The 15,101-nt window shown below is 33.7% G+C and overlaps 2 protein-coding genes across 2 annotated transcripts; both read right to left on the minus strand.

The window, feature by feature from the left end:
* Positions 1-7,380: 7,380 nt before the first annotated feature.
* On the minus strand, positions 7,381-10,168 carry LOC124916478. The gene is made up of 7 exons (XM_047457194.1): positions 9,927-10,168; positions 9,768-9,851; positions 9,449-9,640; positions 8,850-9,020; positions 8,466-8,678; positions 8,314-8,402; positions 7,381-8,240 (listed from the first exon to the last, which is right to left on the minus strand). The coding sequence occupies exons 1-7, from the start codon at positions 10,012-10,014 to the stop codon at positions 7,554-7,556; spliced, it is 1,524 nt and encodes a 507-aa protein (XP_047313150.1). The 5' UTR covers positions 10,015-10,168; the 3' UTR covers positions 7,381-7,553.
* Positions 10,169-11,910: 1,742 nt separating this feature from the next.
* Positions 11,911-13,431, minus strand: LOC124915708 (UDP-glycosyltransferase 90A1-like). The gene is made up of 2 exons (XM_047456473.1): positions 12,463-13,431; positions 11,911-12,383 (listed from the first exon to the last, which is right to left on the minus strand). The coding sequence occupies exons 1-2, from the start codon at positions 13,396-13,398 to the stop codon at positions 11,916-11,918; spliced, it is 1,404 nt and encodes a 467-aa protein (XP_047312429.1). The 5' UTR covers positions 13,399-13,431; the 3' UTR covers positions 11,911-11,915.
* Positions 13,432-15,101: the final 1,670 nt, after the last annotated feature.

Genomic DNA, 15,101 nt, shown 5'->3' on the forward strand with positions numbered 1-15,101 from the left:
ATGATATTACAAAAAAATATATTTTATAAAGTAATAAATTACAATTATATATTTTTATAAATTATAGTTTTTATTATCTAGATGAAAAAGTTAAGAAATATTATAATTATATATTATATATATATATATATATAATTTTTAAAATATTATAATTATGTATGCAATATTTATTATAATTATATATATTTTTATAATTTGAATTAAAAAATATTGTATCTATAACACAATATTAACTTAATAAAATAGTTTAAATAGTTAGAATCGTACCTAAAAAATTAAGAGATTAACTAAATTGAAGTGAAAGTCAAACCCTCTAAATATTCACATTAGTTTCATAAATTAAAAAAAAAAAATCACATTTGGATTAACCTTTTTTTATCTTTCATTTTAAAAAGATTTATACGGCTCTTACACATGTTTGATATATAATCTCAATAGTTTTCATATCTCTATGTTACTTAGGATGCAATGTATCTAAATAAAAAATATTGAATAGTAATAATAATAATACAAATGAATAATAAATTTAAAATAAGTTAGTAATTATTGAGTTATTGAAAATAAATGTTGAATGTTTATAATTGTTTGGCCATTAATCAATCAACCAACGTGTCTGATATTATTACAGTATTTCTTACTTGGTATCATTAAGAGGACAAATAATGGAGTATTAAATAATCTTAGTATTGATAATAGATTTTTAGCAAAGTTATTTTATTATTTAACTCAGATAGATATAGTAATTGATTGGAGTGGTTTATATTTTTTTAAGGGAATAAATATGCAATGTTGCTTGTAAATAAAAATAACTTAACAGTCACACTTTTATAATTTGTAATGATAATGAACTTCCATTTCACCATTTCACAATAGCAAGTGGATAAGAGTGAATATATATCAAATATTAGAGACTACAATATATTTAACCAAGGTTAAATCATTAGCATTAGGAATAGTAAATTTACATTTGCTTAAATTTGATTGAATTTTAATTCCAATTTCAATTTTTACTTTAAAATTAAAATGGTAAACCAAAATTGAATTTAGCCCCATTCCAATTTATGATTATAAAAAAAACACATTTAAGAGAATTTAACAAAATAAAATATCTTTACAAGAGAACATCACAGTCATGATCCCATCTCACAACAATGACAAAAATGAAGGAATATTGTACAAGGGTAAGAATTGACCCTAAAAAATAAAAGATTATTTTTGTATTAGTATTAAAAAATACTTAAAAATTACCCATTTCAAAACATGAATAATAATCCTCACCTAGAAGACATTGTTTTCACTGTTAAACAATGTGCACTTTATGCATGATTATATAATTATCATATCTAACTTAACATATCTTTTAAAGATTTATGTAAAGTATTTGAAAATAATGAAGTAACCAAGAATCATTTGAGAGAAACACAATTTGACACTAACACCTTATCTAATACAGAAAACATAAAAAGTAATAAAGTAATAATTTTATTTACCTTCTGGACCTCCTCCTCCTCTTCAATTATTGCTAATTCTTTAAGCAAGTTAAAATAATAATCTATATTTGTGAGTCCCAGCTTATCTAATTCCTTCAGAATCAACCAGTTCCAAGACATAGTTGTTGTCCACATCACCAACACTAGAGAACTCCATAGATCTGTCACATGTCATCCCATCCCATGGTTAACTCCACACACATCTCTTTTATCCTTACTCCCAGACATATCATCATTATATGCCTCAATATTGTCATCATCATCTACAAGTATTTCAGATTAGATAAAAAAAAAAAAAAAAACTACTTAAAACAGGACCATCTAGCTAGCTAGTACTTCATTTTGAACCTTATCTACTAAATACACAAACAACAGCATCTAGCTAATCCCAAGAGGTCCCCTTTTTTATTATCACAACAAAGGCCCATGCTGTGTCTTGAAAAGACTGATTTAAGTAATTAATTAGGAGATAAATCAATAATATTTGAAAAGATTAAGAAAATAGATTAAGGAACAAGTAAATATTGTTCAAGCAATAATAATAATATAACACAACACAACAGTTTTATTTTGGGCTTGTGTATAACGCACGAGTGTACTGTCTCTAGCTAGTCTAGACAGTAGACAGTTGTAGTTAATAAACTTCATATAGATTTATTAATTAATTAATGAAATCACAACTAAAAATTTATTATGAACCAGGCCAGCCAGCAGTGACCATGTCAAATGCTCATAATAATAATACTAATTAATCCATCTGTTGTTGGCAGCAAATCCAGATTCAGATCTGATTCAAGGAAGCATCGATCCAATAATGAATATCACGACGTAAACCTTAAATAAAAACTATTATTAGTGATAAATTATTGGGTTAGTTTTAATTAATTGATGATCTGATCATGCCATGAAATAATTGTTTAATGTATACTTACTTAAATTATAAGATCTTCCAACCAATTGGGGTCTAACTGTTCTTCCCAGGTGAAAATTAATTACTCTCTCTAATTCATAACTCATTTAATATATCACACTAATCATGAACTTAAAACTGAACAATATCTCAAAATTAAGGAGAGTTTTCAGGTATATATGATGGATCAAAAAGATTCATATTGATCGATCCCATTTCTTTTGAGACAAAAAGAGAGCATCCCCCAATAATAGAAGGAGGAGTTATAGTGATCTAACAGTTGGGAGATGAAAACAAAATTGATAAAATTATAAAATAAGAAGGATGAATTAAGCTATAGGTGGTGGTGGTGGGGATGGGAAATGCACCCCAGCCACCAAACATAGACACTTGCAATTAGCTGCATATAAAAAAAAATATACCATCTTCATTTTACGGTTAACTAGGTCATGAAGAACGTTATTTTGTCTAAGACCACGTGAACCCACTGCCCTACTACTATTTAAGTCCCCCATGTGATCGATCGGCTACTCTGGCCATGGCTACCAGCTGTCCCCACACCACCTCTTATAACTATTTACTACTCACTCTCTCTTTCCCTCTCTCTTCTGATTGTCATTCCTTACCTAACTATATTATATTATATCATATCCCCCACAAACCATATATCCTTATCTTAATGCATGCAGTAATTCTCTCTCTCTCTCTTTTCAATTTACTGCCATGCATGCAAAATTATCCATTTTTTACTCATATCATCATGTGATCAGGTCTTAATTTGCTGCTACCTAGTAACATGTGATCAACTGTCTACCTACAGACATCAAATCATGCAAGCTTTCATCCAGATGTTTTAATTATTTAATTAATTCACTCATTAATTAAGCTCTCTACAAATCAATCAACATTTAATTCATTAGACAGCTAGCTAGCTTAGCTTAGTTTAGCTTAGTTCTAATTGTAACCAACCATGGTTGGCTAGCTTGCAATGGACCACACTTGTGTACTAGATAGATAGATAGAGTCATCAGAAAATACACAACATATACACCTACCAAGAGGAGGACCCCATCAACATGAATTTGAATGATATACTCACTAGCTATAGCTAAAGATAAGTCATATACTTAATTACTCATATATGGGGTCAGTATTAATTAATTAGTATCCATGTAACTCTCTCATATTTATTCTAGTTATATATATATATATATATATAGAATGGCTGTCGCGGATATATATAGTTATTTAATTAACTTATGACCCAAAAGCATAATTATGCATGCCATTCAATACTACTTCTCTCTGTTACCTGCTTCATCAGTATCCTCCCTCATGGTAAACAAGCTAGTCCATTAGATCAAAGACAGTGACAGGCCTAGCTAGGTTTTCAGTTTTCTTTCAACTTATTATTATTATTATTAATGCCAACAGAGATCGATGGTGGTTAATTTGAGATCATCAATCTTCTATTACTAACTAATACTAGTACTACTACTACTGTATGGAGATTCTATTTCCTGTGTCCAAAAGCAGCCCCATTTGCAGTTGGTGGAATGTCAAAATCCAAAATCAGTTTGCCCTTTCTAATCAATCTGGCTGCCACCCTACTTGCATGAGTGCAAGTAGAATGAATACAAATAGTCTTTTGACAATTTTGGGTCAGGCGTTGGAATTTTTTCACTAGAATAAGATAAATCAAAATCGGTTCCCAGCTAATGATTCTGTCCTTCCCAACAAATAATAATAATTGCTTCAAAAGTGTTGTCCATTCTTATTTTTCTGAATACGATCATGCACTGAGTTCTTCAGCATCTAAATAAGACGAGATTTATATATATATATCATTAGAAACATAAAGTTGTAATAATGGAATCTAATATAATAGTGGATATTAGAAGGTGGCCTTATCCATGTCAATGCTTAATCAGACTTGTGCCTTGAAGTTGTCTTTAAGGACAAGAACAAAAAAAGGAGAAATCAAATTCCAAAAAGGAAGGAGCAGAAAATAATTGATTCTGAGATAAATTATGACATCCGAATGCATGACTAAACAAGTCATGACTTGCACTTATTTGATTTATCTGCAACCATGGACCATGCAGTTTTAGCGTTAGGTATAGACCTATGCTTATGAATTCATTTACAATTTTTTGAAAAAGTAAATATATAATAGTAGATATTCCTAGAGAAGTTGAAAGCAGAGGAAGTAAAAATAGAATGTGGGAATAAGCTAAAAATATATATAGTGTATTTTGTTTAAATAAGCAAAAAAGTTTCATAATAAAGTCTCAAAGGGATTCATTATTGCCACTGGAACTAGCCATCGTACAACATATATACCACCAGGCACCAAGGACATAGAACACAAGTCCTTTCCTAATTCACTTTTCACATGTAAAATCTAGCTATAAAATCCGTCAGATTTGTTGGTGTAGTTACTTTTCTTCTTTTCTTTTTGTTTTTTAAATAAAAATTTCATTAAAATCATATTAAACATGAAATTTGACATTGAACTGGACGAAAAACTAATTTGACCAAAGAGTCATAGCATGTGGCCATGAATACAAGAGAGCAAAATGAAGCAAAACAATCAACACTTCGTCGAGAAATAAAATAAAGAACTTCATAATGTATCAACTCCTAAGACGTACACCACCAAATTGTTTCCTCATACCGCAGTATGGCGGATACCCCTCTCTGAAATCAAACAAACTCCATCAGTCCCATTGTATATAGTGCATCTCTTAGGCACATTGAACATTTTTTTCGTCTTCTTTTTCCCTCAACTTGCATCATAGATAATCCCAAAAGAAAGACAATGTCACTCTCCCTCGAGTTTCATTTTTTTCCTTCTTCTTTTTGGTTTACAGATCTATGTTTCATTTCTTCTTGGCATTCATGGCATCTTCAATGCCCTTAGCAATTTCTCCCACATTCTCCAGATCCTCTAAATTGCAAGCCAAAACCATGCTTTGAAATGAAACAAAGTTACCTTCTAAAGATGTCTTAGTCTACCTCTAAACACTCACCATCTTCATCATCATGTTGCCGCAAACCATTCCGGTCTCTTATGCAGACTACACTAGGTGAATAAGGATGGGCATACTCGAATTCATTTAACTAGTTACCTTTGTATTGCTTATAAATTGTACTATCCTTGTATAAGTTTATCATCTAAAATATATGAAAATGTTCTTCTCTACAAAATTCTACATTAAAAAAGGAAAGACAACTAGATATCGTCAGATAAGCTATGTGGAAACTCATAGATCAGTAGTGGAGTATAATAATGCATGTCTTCAAGGTCATGGATTCGAGTTTTCACATCCGGACCTTTTTAAAAAATAATAATAATAAGCTTATTAAGTCAACACATTAGTGAACAAGTATTATTCCTGCATCTTTTGACATGAGAAGTCAGAAGTTTTTTACAACTCAAATTGTACCAAATGAAAGTTGTTACAGGGGCATCTTTACTTACACTACTTAGGTTAGCTACCAACACTTAAAGGGGTGCCATATATATATGTCGCTAGGGGTCCCTAGCTGTTCTTTCTTATTAGGCATCAGAACGTGAGGGTGGAGGCGGAAGGAGCCAGCTTAAGGAACCAACTAAGGTCCTTCCATCTAATCTCTGGGATGAGTACTCAACTACTATACTCCAGAATTCCCTAACTAGCCAGCCATTAGAGATAATCCACACACAAACCTGGTTAAAATTTTCAGTTCCTTCCAGCCAAATGTGTAATATAAGATAAAAGGTCTCTTTGCCTGAGATGCAGCAAGCCATTGGATTGCAACCTTAATATTTTTTTAATACTAGAAGTAAAAGGAAAAATTTTGTCCTCTTGACACAGTCTGTGATCCCGATGATATTTGAATCCATCTTGAAAACCGCAAAACACTTTATTCACCTCCCAGAGAAGGTATCTCAGGCTAAATTCTCATTCCAGGGCCAAATAAAGCATCAATTGCAATTATTCTTGATTCATGTCTTCCCATCACATCCAGATCCCTTTTGTCCACATAGTCACAAGAAATGCGGAATGTGGAGGCATGCCCAATATAATTTGAACATCTTTCAGCACCAACTTCTATAGCTTCATTGTCAGCCATGAGAAGCACAAAAAACATCCCAATAATCAATTCTGGGTTGATCATGAAACGGATCTCTTCCTGCACACAATTCCCTAGTAGAGCACCGCCTCTAAGGTACTTGTTAGTAAAATCAACTTCCAAAGCTTCACGAGGTTAATCTTCTACGAAACCTAAAAGGTAAGCCTCAAGTTTGGAAAGGGGTAACTGTGAGTTGATCCAATCATCAACTTTCGGATAACAAACACCAGGACTGGATTCCAGAGGAAGAACTTTACATTCAAATGACACCATGCCCTTAGGCATAGAGGAACATTTCCTCACAAAATAGTTCTTGATGCATCTTACTTGTGCTCTTGGCTGAGGAATACTATCCCTGGCTTCTGTGTTCCTAACTAACGAAGACTCTTTCTCCAGTATATGTGGAAAGGAAATCACTATTCTCTTATTCATGTTTGCTTCTTTCTCAATATGATCCTAGTTTAGGTTTATCTATTCTGTCATCATCACTAGGTCATCTATTATAAGAGATAATCCAAGAGAACAATAAATAAGATGAAAGAAAAGAGAGTACAATAAATAAGATGGAAGAAAAGAAAGTACGGAGTTAGCATCTACATTAAATCTTCTATATCTCCAATGAACACAACATACCATGCGTAGGTTGCTTGCATTGTATGAAATTACAACTAGACATATAACAAGGAGAATCAAAGGAACAAGTAGAACCACAGCAATTGGATAAGGAACATAATTACCTTATCAAGATCAACGGTCGCCAAGAAAGATCCCGATGAAGAGGGAGGTGCTGCTGGTGCTGGAGAAGCTCAAAGAAAATGCACTAAATTAATTATATTATCATTTTTAATTAAAATACAATAGTGTTAAATATGCCTTCCTTTTCTTCTACAGAATATATCTTACACATTTCCTTCGTCCACTTAAGAGAAAAAAAAATACTAGCAAACAAGTCTACAAATGTTAAGCTGAAAAATAAACAAATAAAAGAAACTAAAATGACAACAAAATACAAGCAACATTGGCCAAACATCCTCTTAATAACCATAGGAATAACCCATATACCTAGACCTAACATGACCATTGTCTTGCCGAGGATCTCTAGCATAGTCAACTGCCTTGATCACCATGGCTCCACGTCGTCCATCCTGCTCTTGAACCGCGCCAAACACTACCTCATTGCTCTCGCAGCTTTGTTCGTAATAGGTTTGGGGACCCGATGAGTAATGACGTTGATGATATTGTTGTTGTTGTTGATGGTTGTTAAAACTGCCACCCCACCCTCGTTGCTGCTGTTGTTGTTCGATGGGGCGGCCTTGCTTAAACTGGTGGGTAGTCCTCTCCATCTCCTTAGCAGCAAAGGGGTACGCTCTTTTCGTCGTGAGATTTCTCTTCTCCAATGATGGTGGCTCGTCCTCATCCGGGATAACGAATGTTTCTTGCATGGGCCATGCGTTTGGATGGCGGTTTGGTTGTTGGTAGTGCTGATGATGATTAATTGGCTTCTTTCTAGACCTTGAGAATAATCCTGCAAAGATCTCCCCCATGGATGAACCTGCATTCATCACAAGCCTGCCCAATGAACCGAACAAACCTTCTTCCTGTTTATCGTACTCATCCTCGTTTGGAATTAGAGGTGGCCTCACAGATTTTATTGGCCTTTGATAAGAAGGATTTGTTACCACCGGTGCACCAATGCTAGCATACGGATTAATATCGGAAACCTACATATAGATGGATAGTTTGAATCTTAGAACAGAAAGACAAACTAACAAACAAATGAAATAAAGAACTTACATTTGAGGATGAAAACATAGCTGCAACTCTACGTTGCAGCAAGGCTAGCATGTAACCGAAGAATCCTGCAGCTGCGAGAACCGCGATTCCTGCAGAAATACAAAATGGCTCGTCAAGTCTTATCATATGCAATTCCGGAAAAGATTGTTTACCTAAGTGGAGATTGTTGTCATAATGGGCAGGGGAACATTCATCTTCATGAAGTTGGATCTGTCGGATTGCTTGGTTTCCTCTGTCTATAACCAAAAGAGAGCAGCTACTTCCAACATAAACCAAGTCGAAATCCTCGGAGAACTTTGCCTCCTCACTCGGACCATCAACATGGCCTCCTCTTCCCCATATCCCGCCTGCAATAGTCACCACGCCTACATAAACAAGACACAAGAATCAGAACCAAAAACATAACTGACACTTTTATTAAAACTAGCAGTACATACTACATACTACATTAACAAATGTTTCTGAAACACATGAACAAGAAACTAATCCTTCTAGTTACATTTTGAACTCACACTAGTTCTTCATTTTATAATCACCTGAGTCGCTGATTTTCCTGATTGCCATGTTCAAGGTGTCGGCAATATAAACATTTCCTCTGTCATCCACAGTAAATCCTTTAGGATGATTCATCCTAGCTTCTCTCGGTTTCCCATCGACATGCCCTGAGTAACCTTCGGGCGATCCAGCAACTAGTTTAGGCCGGCTATCTGCACATTATGCCAATATTATTACTGTGAAAGAAAATATTATTGCTGTCCTGTACTCCTGTTAGGTGAAAGTGCAAAGCAAGAAACAAAGCTTTTGACACTTGAGAATATGCTAAAGTGAAACCTCCCATGTTTAAGAAACAAGTGAAGAGAAAGGGCTTCCATTGCAAGCAAAGTGCTCAGTTCACATACTTCCAAGAAGATGGAATCAACTTTACACAAAATCAAGAAAAAGGCAACCATTTTATTTGTTTGTTTTTTCAATTACATCTCTCAAGTGTAGCTAGTTAGGTAAGGCATTCGTTACTTTTTTTGGTACTAATTCACTTTGGTTTGGTGGGTTTCTGGATTCATTTCTGAATCTGGAATTACTGTGGCATACACAGAAGATGATCAATCGAGAATATGAAACAGAGAGAAGAGCTTACAGAGAGATAATGGAGTTGAGATCTTGTAAACGTTGCTGTTCTCAGAATCCAAAACTAGAAGGTCTCCAGATGGAGATACTTTAACCGAATGTGGTTCAATTCCAAGTTTACTTCCATCAAACACAGTCTCAACAGAATACCCACTTTCGAATTTCATCATCGATCGACTCGAACTTGAAGAAAAACCTAGACCTTCAACAAAAATACCCAATTTGTTCAACAAAGAGAATGTGAAACGTCATCATCATAGATTAACACGAACATGAATCATGATTGATGATCCTAAACAAAATAAAATACACCGATATCCATGCAGTACCTTGTTTCGTAGTCGATGATTTCAGCGACCAAAGCCATTTAACAAACGTAGAGACCACATTTGAAACGATCCCACCTACAATTTCTGCAAATATGGGTGAAATGTTAAAAATGTAGCGTCGGAATGAAAGAGAGATGGGATTTATCAGATTAAACTCACTTGCAGGAGGCGTACTGGCTGAAGTTGAAGAAAACCCAGAAGCTAAAACAGCAAGAATGAGAAGTACAAGGATCAAATGTCTTCCCATAGTTCAGTTCTTACTTCATCTGGGTAGTTGAACTTTTGGGATGTGTGTTTAGAACAGTGACCCTTTTTTGAGCTAGTTAGTACTTGAGAGCTTGAACCTTGACGATGGAGAAGAGAGAGACCAGACCGTCTTTTATAATTTATTGAAACATTATAAAGATATGTTAACTGTAGTTATCCTCCTGGTTCATTGGTCGGTTAGTATAAAAGTAATCTGCAATTCTTGTTTAAGAGGATGAACAGTCAAACACATATGAGGAGGAATGGGAAGCTTTGTTAAAGAAAAAGTAAAGCCAAATTAAAGAAGGAGAGGAAGGATCAGATGCTGTTTTTCTTTCTTTTTTTTATTACAAATCTCTAATTAAGGGTGGATTAAAATTTTGTTCTTTTCTTATAATCTCTTGTTTTATAGAGGTCATTTAAGATGGTTATTTTCGTCACTTCTACATCTTATCGGCAAAACAGGGTTTATACACTGATTCACGCTATCTTCTATTTTCTGAAGTTTTGGGTTCGAGTCCGTTTTATAAGTCTGATTCAATTAGTTGAATAGATTTACGGATTTATATACTTAACCTGTGAACGCATTCCAAACAAAACGGAACAACCGTTATAATATATAATAATATATATATATATATAATTGTTTTCATGTAATTTATTAACCATCACTCTTTCATTAATCATCAAATCACCTGAATTATGAAAAATTATTAATTTTTACAAGAAATGTCTATTCAAGTATAACAATAACATAAACTAAATGCTATAAAAAAAATTGCTAAAATAAATTCTTCATAACTTTGGGTCAGTTTTCATATTATTTTTTCATTTAACATTGTCAGTTAAATTTATTTTTAATTGTTTTAATTTTCATATTTTAACTATTTTTTATTTTATTTAATAATATAATTACTTTTATTTTGTTAAGCAATATTATTCATTATTAAAAACTAGATGTCTTATCATATAAATATATATGAAATAAACATTATTTTAAATGAAAATAAATATAACATTATAAATTAAGTCACTTTAAGGACTATGTAGCGAAAACCCGACTAAATTTTAACACGTTTCTTTGAAACTTTGTCTATATGTAGCAAAAAGTAGTCAAAGGATATGTCATCAAAATTATATAAGGTATTTAACCTTTATTTCATATTAATGTATTCAATCCAATTATATAACTCATCAAAAATATTATAGAAATCAACCACAACAAGCTTTATTTTAAAATATTTAATAAATTAATTAAATAATGTTCTATTTGGAGATATTTTTTTAGTTCTTTCTAGATAGTTATGATAAAGTTGTGTACTTTAAAGTTTTAATGAGTGATTAATCATTTTTTTAATAACAAAAAATAGATTAATAATAGTATTATTTTTTTAAAAATGTAAAGTTAAAGAGAGGTTTTCATGTAATCAAATTTAAAAAACATAAGAACTTAAACATTAATTTTATGTTTCACGCTAAAGAGCTTGCTTGATTTTGGTTTGGTGATATTTTGTCTAAAATAAATTGTTTAATAAAAAATAAGTTATTTGGATTTTTAATTACTTTAATTATGAAAATATTATTTATTATATAAATTAAAATTTAATAAAAATAAAAGGGGCACTATTTTTCTTTAGTTAGGTATTTGAGTTGATTAAAAAAGTGATTTTTTTTTTTTCAACTGTTTTCCCCTATAACCTACCTACATGACCTATTGGATAATGTGGTTTTAAAAAAAACTGTTCTATAAAATTATATATGAAATATATAGTTCATCAATTTAAAACACAAATCAAAGCAAGCCTTCAAAGTATTATTGTAAGTATAATTGTTTAAGGATATGATATCATAAAGATTAATTTCTTAATTTCACAAGTAATATGATATCATACTTAACCGAAACTAGGATGAAATATTTTCAACCTCATGAAGAAGACGATTCAGTGCATTCCATGAAGATCCACCTTCCTCCATAGCCATTCTTGCTGCTTCACCAAGCTCACTAACCTTCTTCCTCACCTCCTTCCCTTTCTCCCCTTCCATCATCTCTCTCACCATCTTCTCCAACCCTTTCGAATTCACAAACCCCCTAACCGATCCATTCACAGTCTCCACCCTCAGCCCAATCTTACTTTCCTCCACCACCATTCTAGCATTCAAATGCTGGTCTGAAAACATCGGCCACGCCAATATCGGCACCTTTGCACATACACTCTCGATTATAGAATTCCAACCACAATGACTCAAGAATCCCTTCACACTTTCATGACCCAGAATCGCCTTTTGATCAACCCATCCCTTCTTTACAATTCCCCTATCTTTCACCCTTTCTTCAAACCCACCCAAATCTCCTTCCTGCCCTTTCCTCCACTACATGAACAGAGTTCAAAAAAAAGTTAATCTTTTAAAAACCCAGTAAAAAAGGTATTATCTTTATAGATTAACTCACCACCCATATGAAATTAACACCGGATTGCTCCAGACCCAATGCAATTTCCGTTAGTTGTTCAGTAGATATATCGGTTTGCGATCCAAACGCTACGTAAAGAATTGATCTTCCTTCAGCTAGCTTCTGGTCTAACCAATCCAGGTAATCATGATCAGACCGGCGGCTGCTTGGCTCCGCCAAGCAAAGGGGGCCAACGCACCAAGCCTTTGGAATTATTTGGTCACGGTTCATGTAATTTACGAAAGCTGGTTCAAGCTCGTAAAAGCTGTTCATGATCGAGCCGAAGCTAGCTGAGGTAGAGGAAATTTGCTCGTTGATGAATTCTAATAATGGCTCATTCGGCTGGCGTTGGTTGAATGGCTGATCGAAATCGTTTCTAGTCAGCTTGATCCATGGGAAGCTTGTCAAAGTGATGGGTTCATCGTCGTTGTCGGTTTCTGGTCCTGTCAGGACTAGAAGCCGGTTTGCCATTACGTCCTCTGTTATGGACATGGTGTAGTTGCTCATGCCAAAGGAGACTAAACGGGGAATGCCGAATTTGGCTGCGGAATCGAGAGTCCAACCGAGGAAACCGTCTGAGATTATGCAGCTAACGTGAGGAAGAGATTCAAGGGCGGATTCGAAATCAGGGCGGAGGAGTTTTGTTGATTTGGCAAATGTGAGGAAGAGAGACGGGGAGGGGAGTTGATCGGTGCTCTCGACTCCGGGAGGTATTTCGGGGATGTTATTAGGGAAAGGAAGGACGAGGATAGAGGCGGCGCCGGCGCCGGCGCCGGCAAGATATTCTGCGATGAAAGGCCGGTTAGCTGGTGTGGTGATGAAGGTGATGGTGACATGGCGATGAATTAGGAGTCTAGCTAAGTGAAGGAGAGGAATGGTGTGGCCTTTGGCCATGAAAGGGAAGAGGACTATGTGATGATGATGATGACTAGTCATTTTTAGGTGTGCTAAGTCTTTACTCTTAGTACTTAAAAACTCTGTCTTTATAACCAAAAACAAACAACCAATTTGTACTTTTTTAGTAAATACAAAGTTTCATTAAGATTCACACAATATTACAGCAATTTGGTGGTCGGTTAAACAAGATAATGTGAGTATTTAGAGCTTGTTTGATCTTAGTTTTTCATTTTTTTAGATTTTTACTTAAATAATAACCTTTCATTCATTTAATTACTTTTTTTTATATTTTTTATGTAATTATTTAAAATTAATTTATACATAAGAGAAAACAAATTAATTGAAGGATATTTTGGCCAATCAACTACAAAAAAAGTCTATTTTTTAAAAAATTTATCTATCAGACTATTTTTTTTTTTAATATGATAAAACCATAAAAAATCATTCTTCAAACAAGCTCTTAGTGTTAATATTAATTTTTTTTTATTGATGATCCCAAATTCCCAATTTGCATATCTTATGAGTCATATAAACATGATCAAAAAAATACGCGTCCCCAAAAAATTATTAAAAGGATTTGTTTATAAATAAATTTGGATTGAGGTCAAATATGTTAATTGACTTTGATATTTTTTACTTTTTTTAATATAATGATTATATATATTTTTTACTTTTTTAATTTAATGATAATATATATTTTTTAAAATAAAAATGATTTTAATATTTAATTAATAAATTGTGATAAGATAAAATATAAGACTTTTCCAAAAATTTTCTCAAAATTTTTTTCCAAATTTTTCGAAAAATTCTCCTAAGTCAGTTTCAAAAATCCGGTCAAAGAAAGAACCGGCCTACGTTTGCAAACCTACATGATTTTGATAATTTTAAATAAAATAATCAAAAAGGGAGAAATTGTTAGATAAAATTAGACCAGTTCACATAAACCTAACTTAAATAAATATTCCATGCAGGAACAAGGAACCGGACCGGACAAACAAAAGAACCGGCTAAAGAAAGCTAGCCGGTCAAGTCACTAAACCGACCAGGAACACTTGGAACATGACCGCACAAAGAAAGGATCGGCCAAAGCTTAAAACCGGAAACATCAGACAGCCGATCAGCCACAAGGCAGAGGAATAACCGGAAGAAGTCCGGTTATATCACTCACACCGGAAGCCATCCGGTTAAGTTCAATGACCGACCAGCACAAGAAGACAATTCAGGTATCTGTTGAGAATGATACCAAAGGAACAGACTGAACACTTCCATATCCATACAAGTCTGAGGAAAGCCTGCAGGTTGCAGAAGACAGTCCTACAGGATCTTTCCACTTCGGGATAAGTCAGAAAGGAGATCTTCCAAGTACAGACAACTGTCTAACAGACAATGACCACATTGAGTAAAAGACAAACCTAGCAGGTTTGTCTTACACACCGGAAGAACAGACCGCCAGGTCTGAGATTGACCGTCAGGTCTGAAAAGACGACCGCAGGGTCTGAAACACTGAATCACTGAATCACTGAACCTCTGCTTAGCCAATCAGATTCAAGGAAGTGAAATATGACCGTTGGTATATTTCACCTATAAAAGGTGCAGTTGAAGAAGAGTAAATGTGGGACACAAAGAGATACAGTGGGACAAGTGAGAAATTCTAAGAGCATTTAATTTACAAGCGAAAACAGTGTGCTCTATCTCTAGAGAAAGCCTGAGTGCTAGTGTGTGTATTTTACAATTCCGGTGTA

The sequence above is a fragment of the Impatiens glandulifera genome, chromosome 9, assembly GCF_907164915.1.
Source record: "Impatiens glandulifera chromosome 9, dImpGla2.1, whole genome shotgun sequence".
Classification (NCBI taxonomy): Eukaryota; Viridiplantae; Streptophyta; class Magnoliopsida; order Ericales; family Balsaminaceae; genus Impatiens; species Impatiens glandulifera.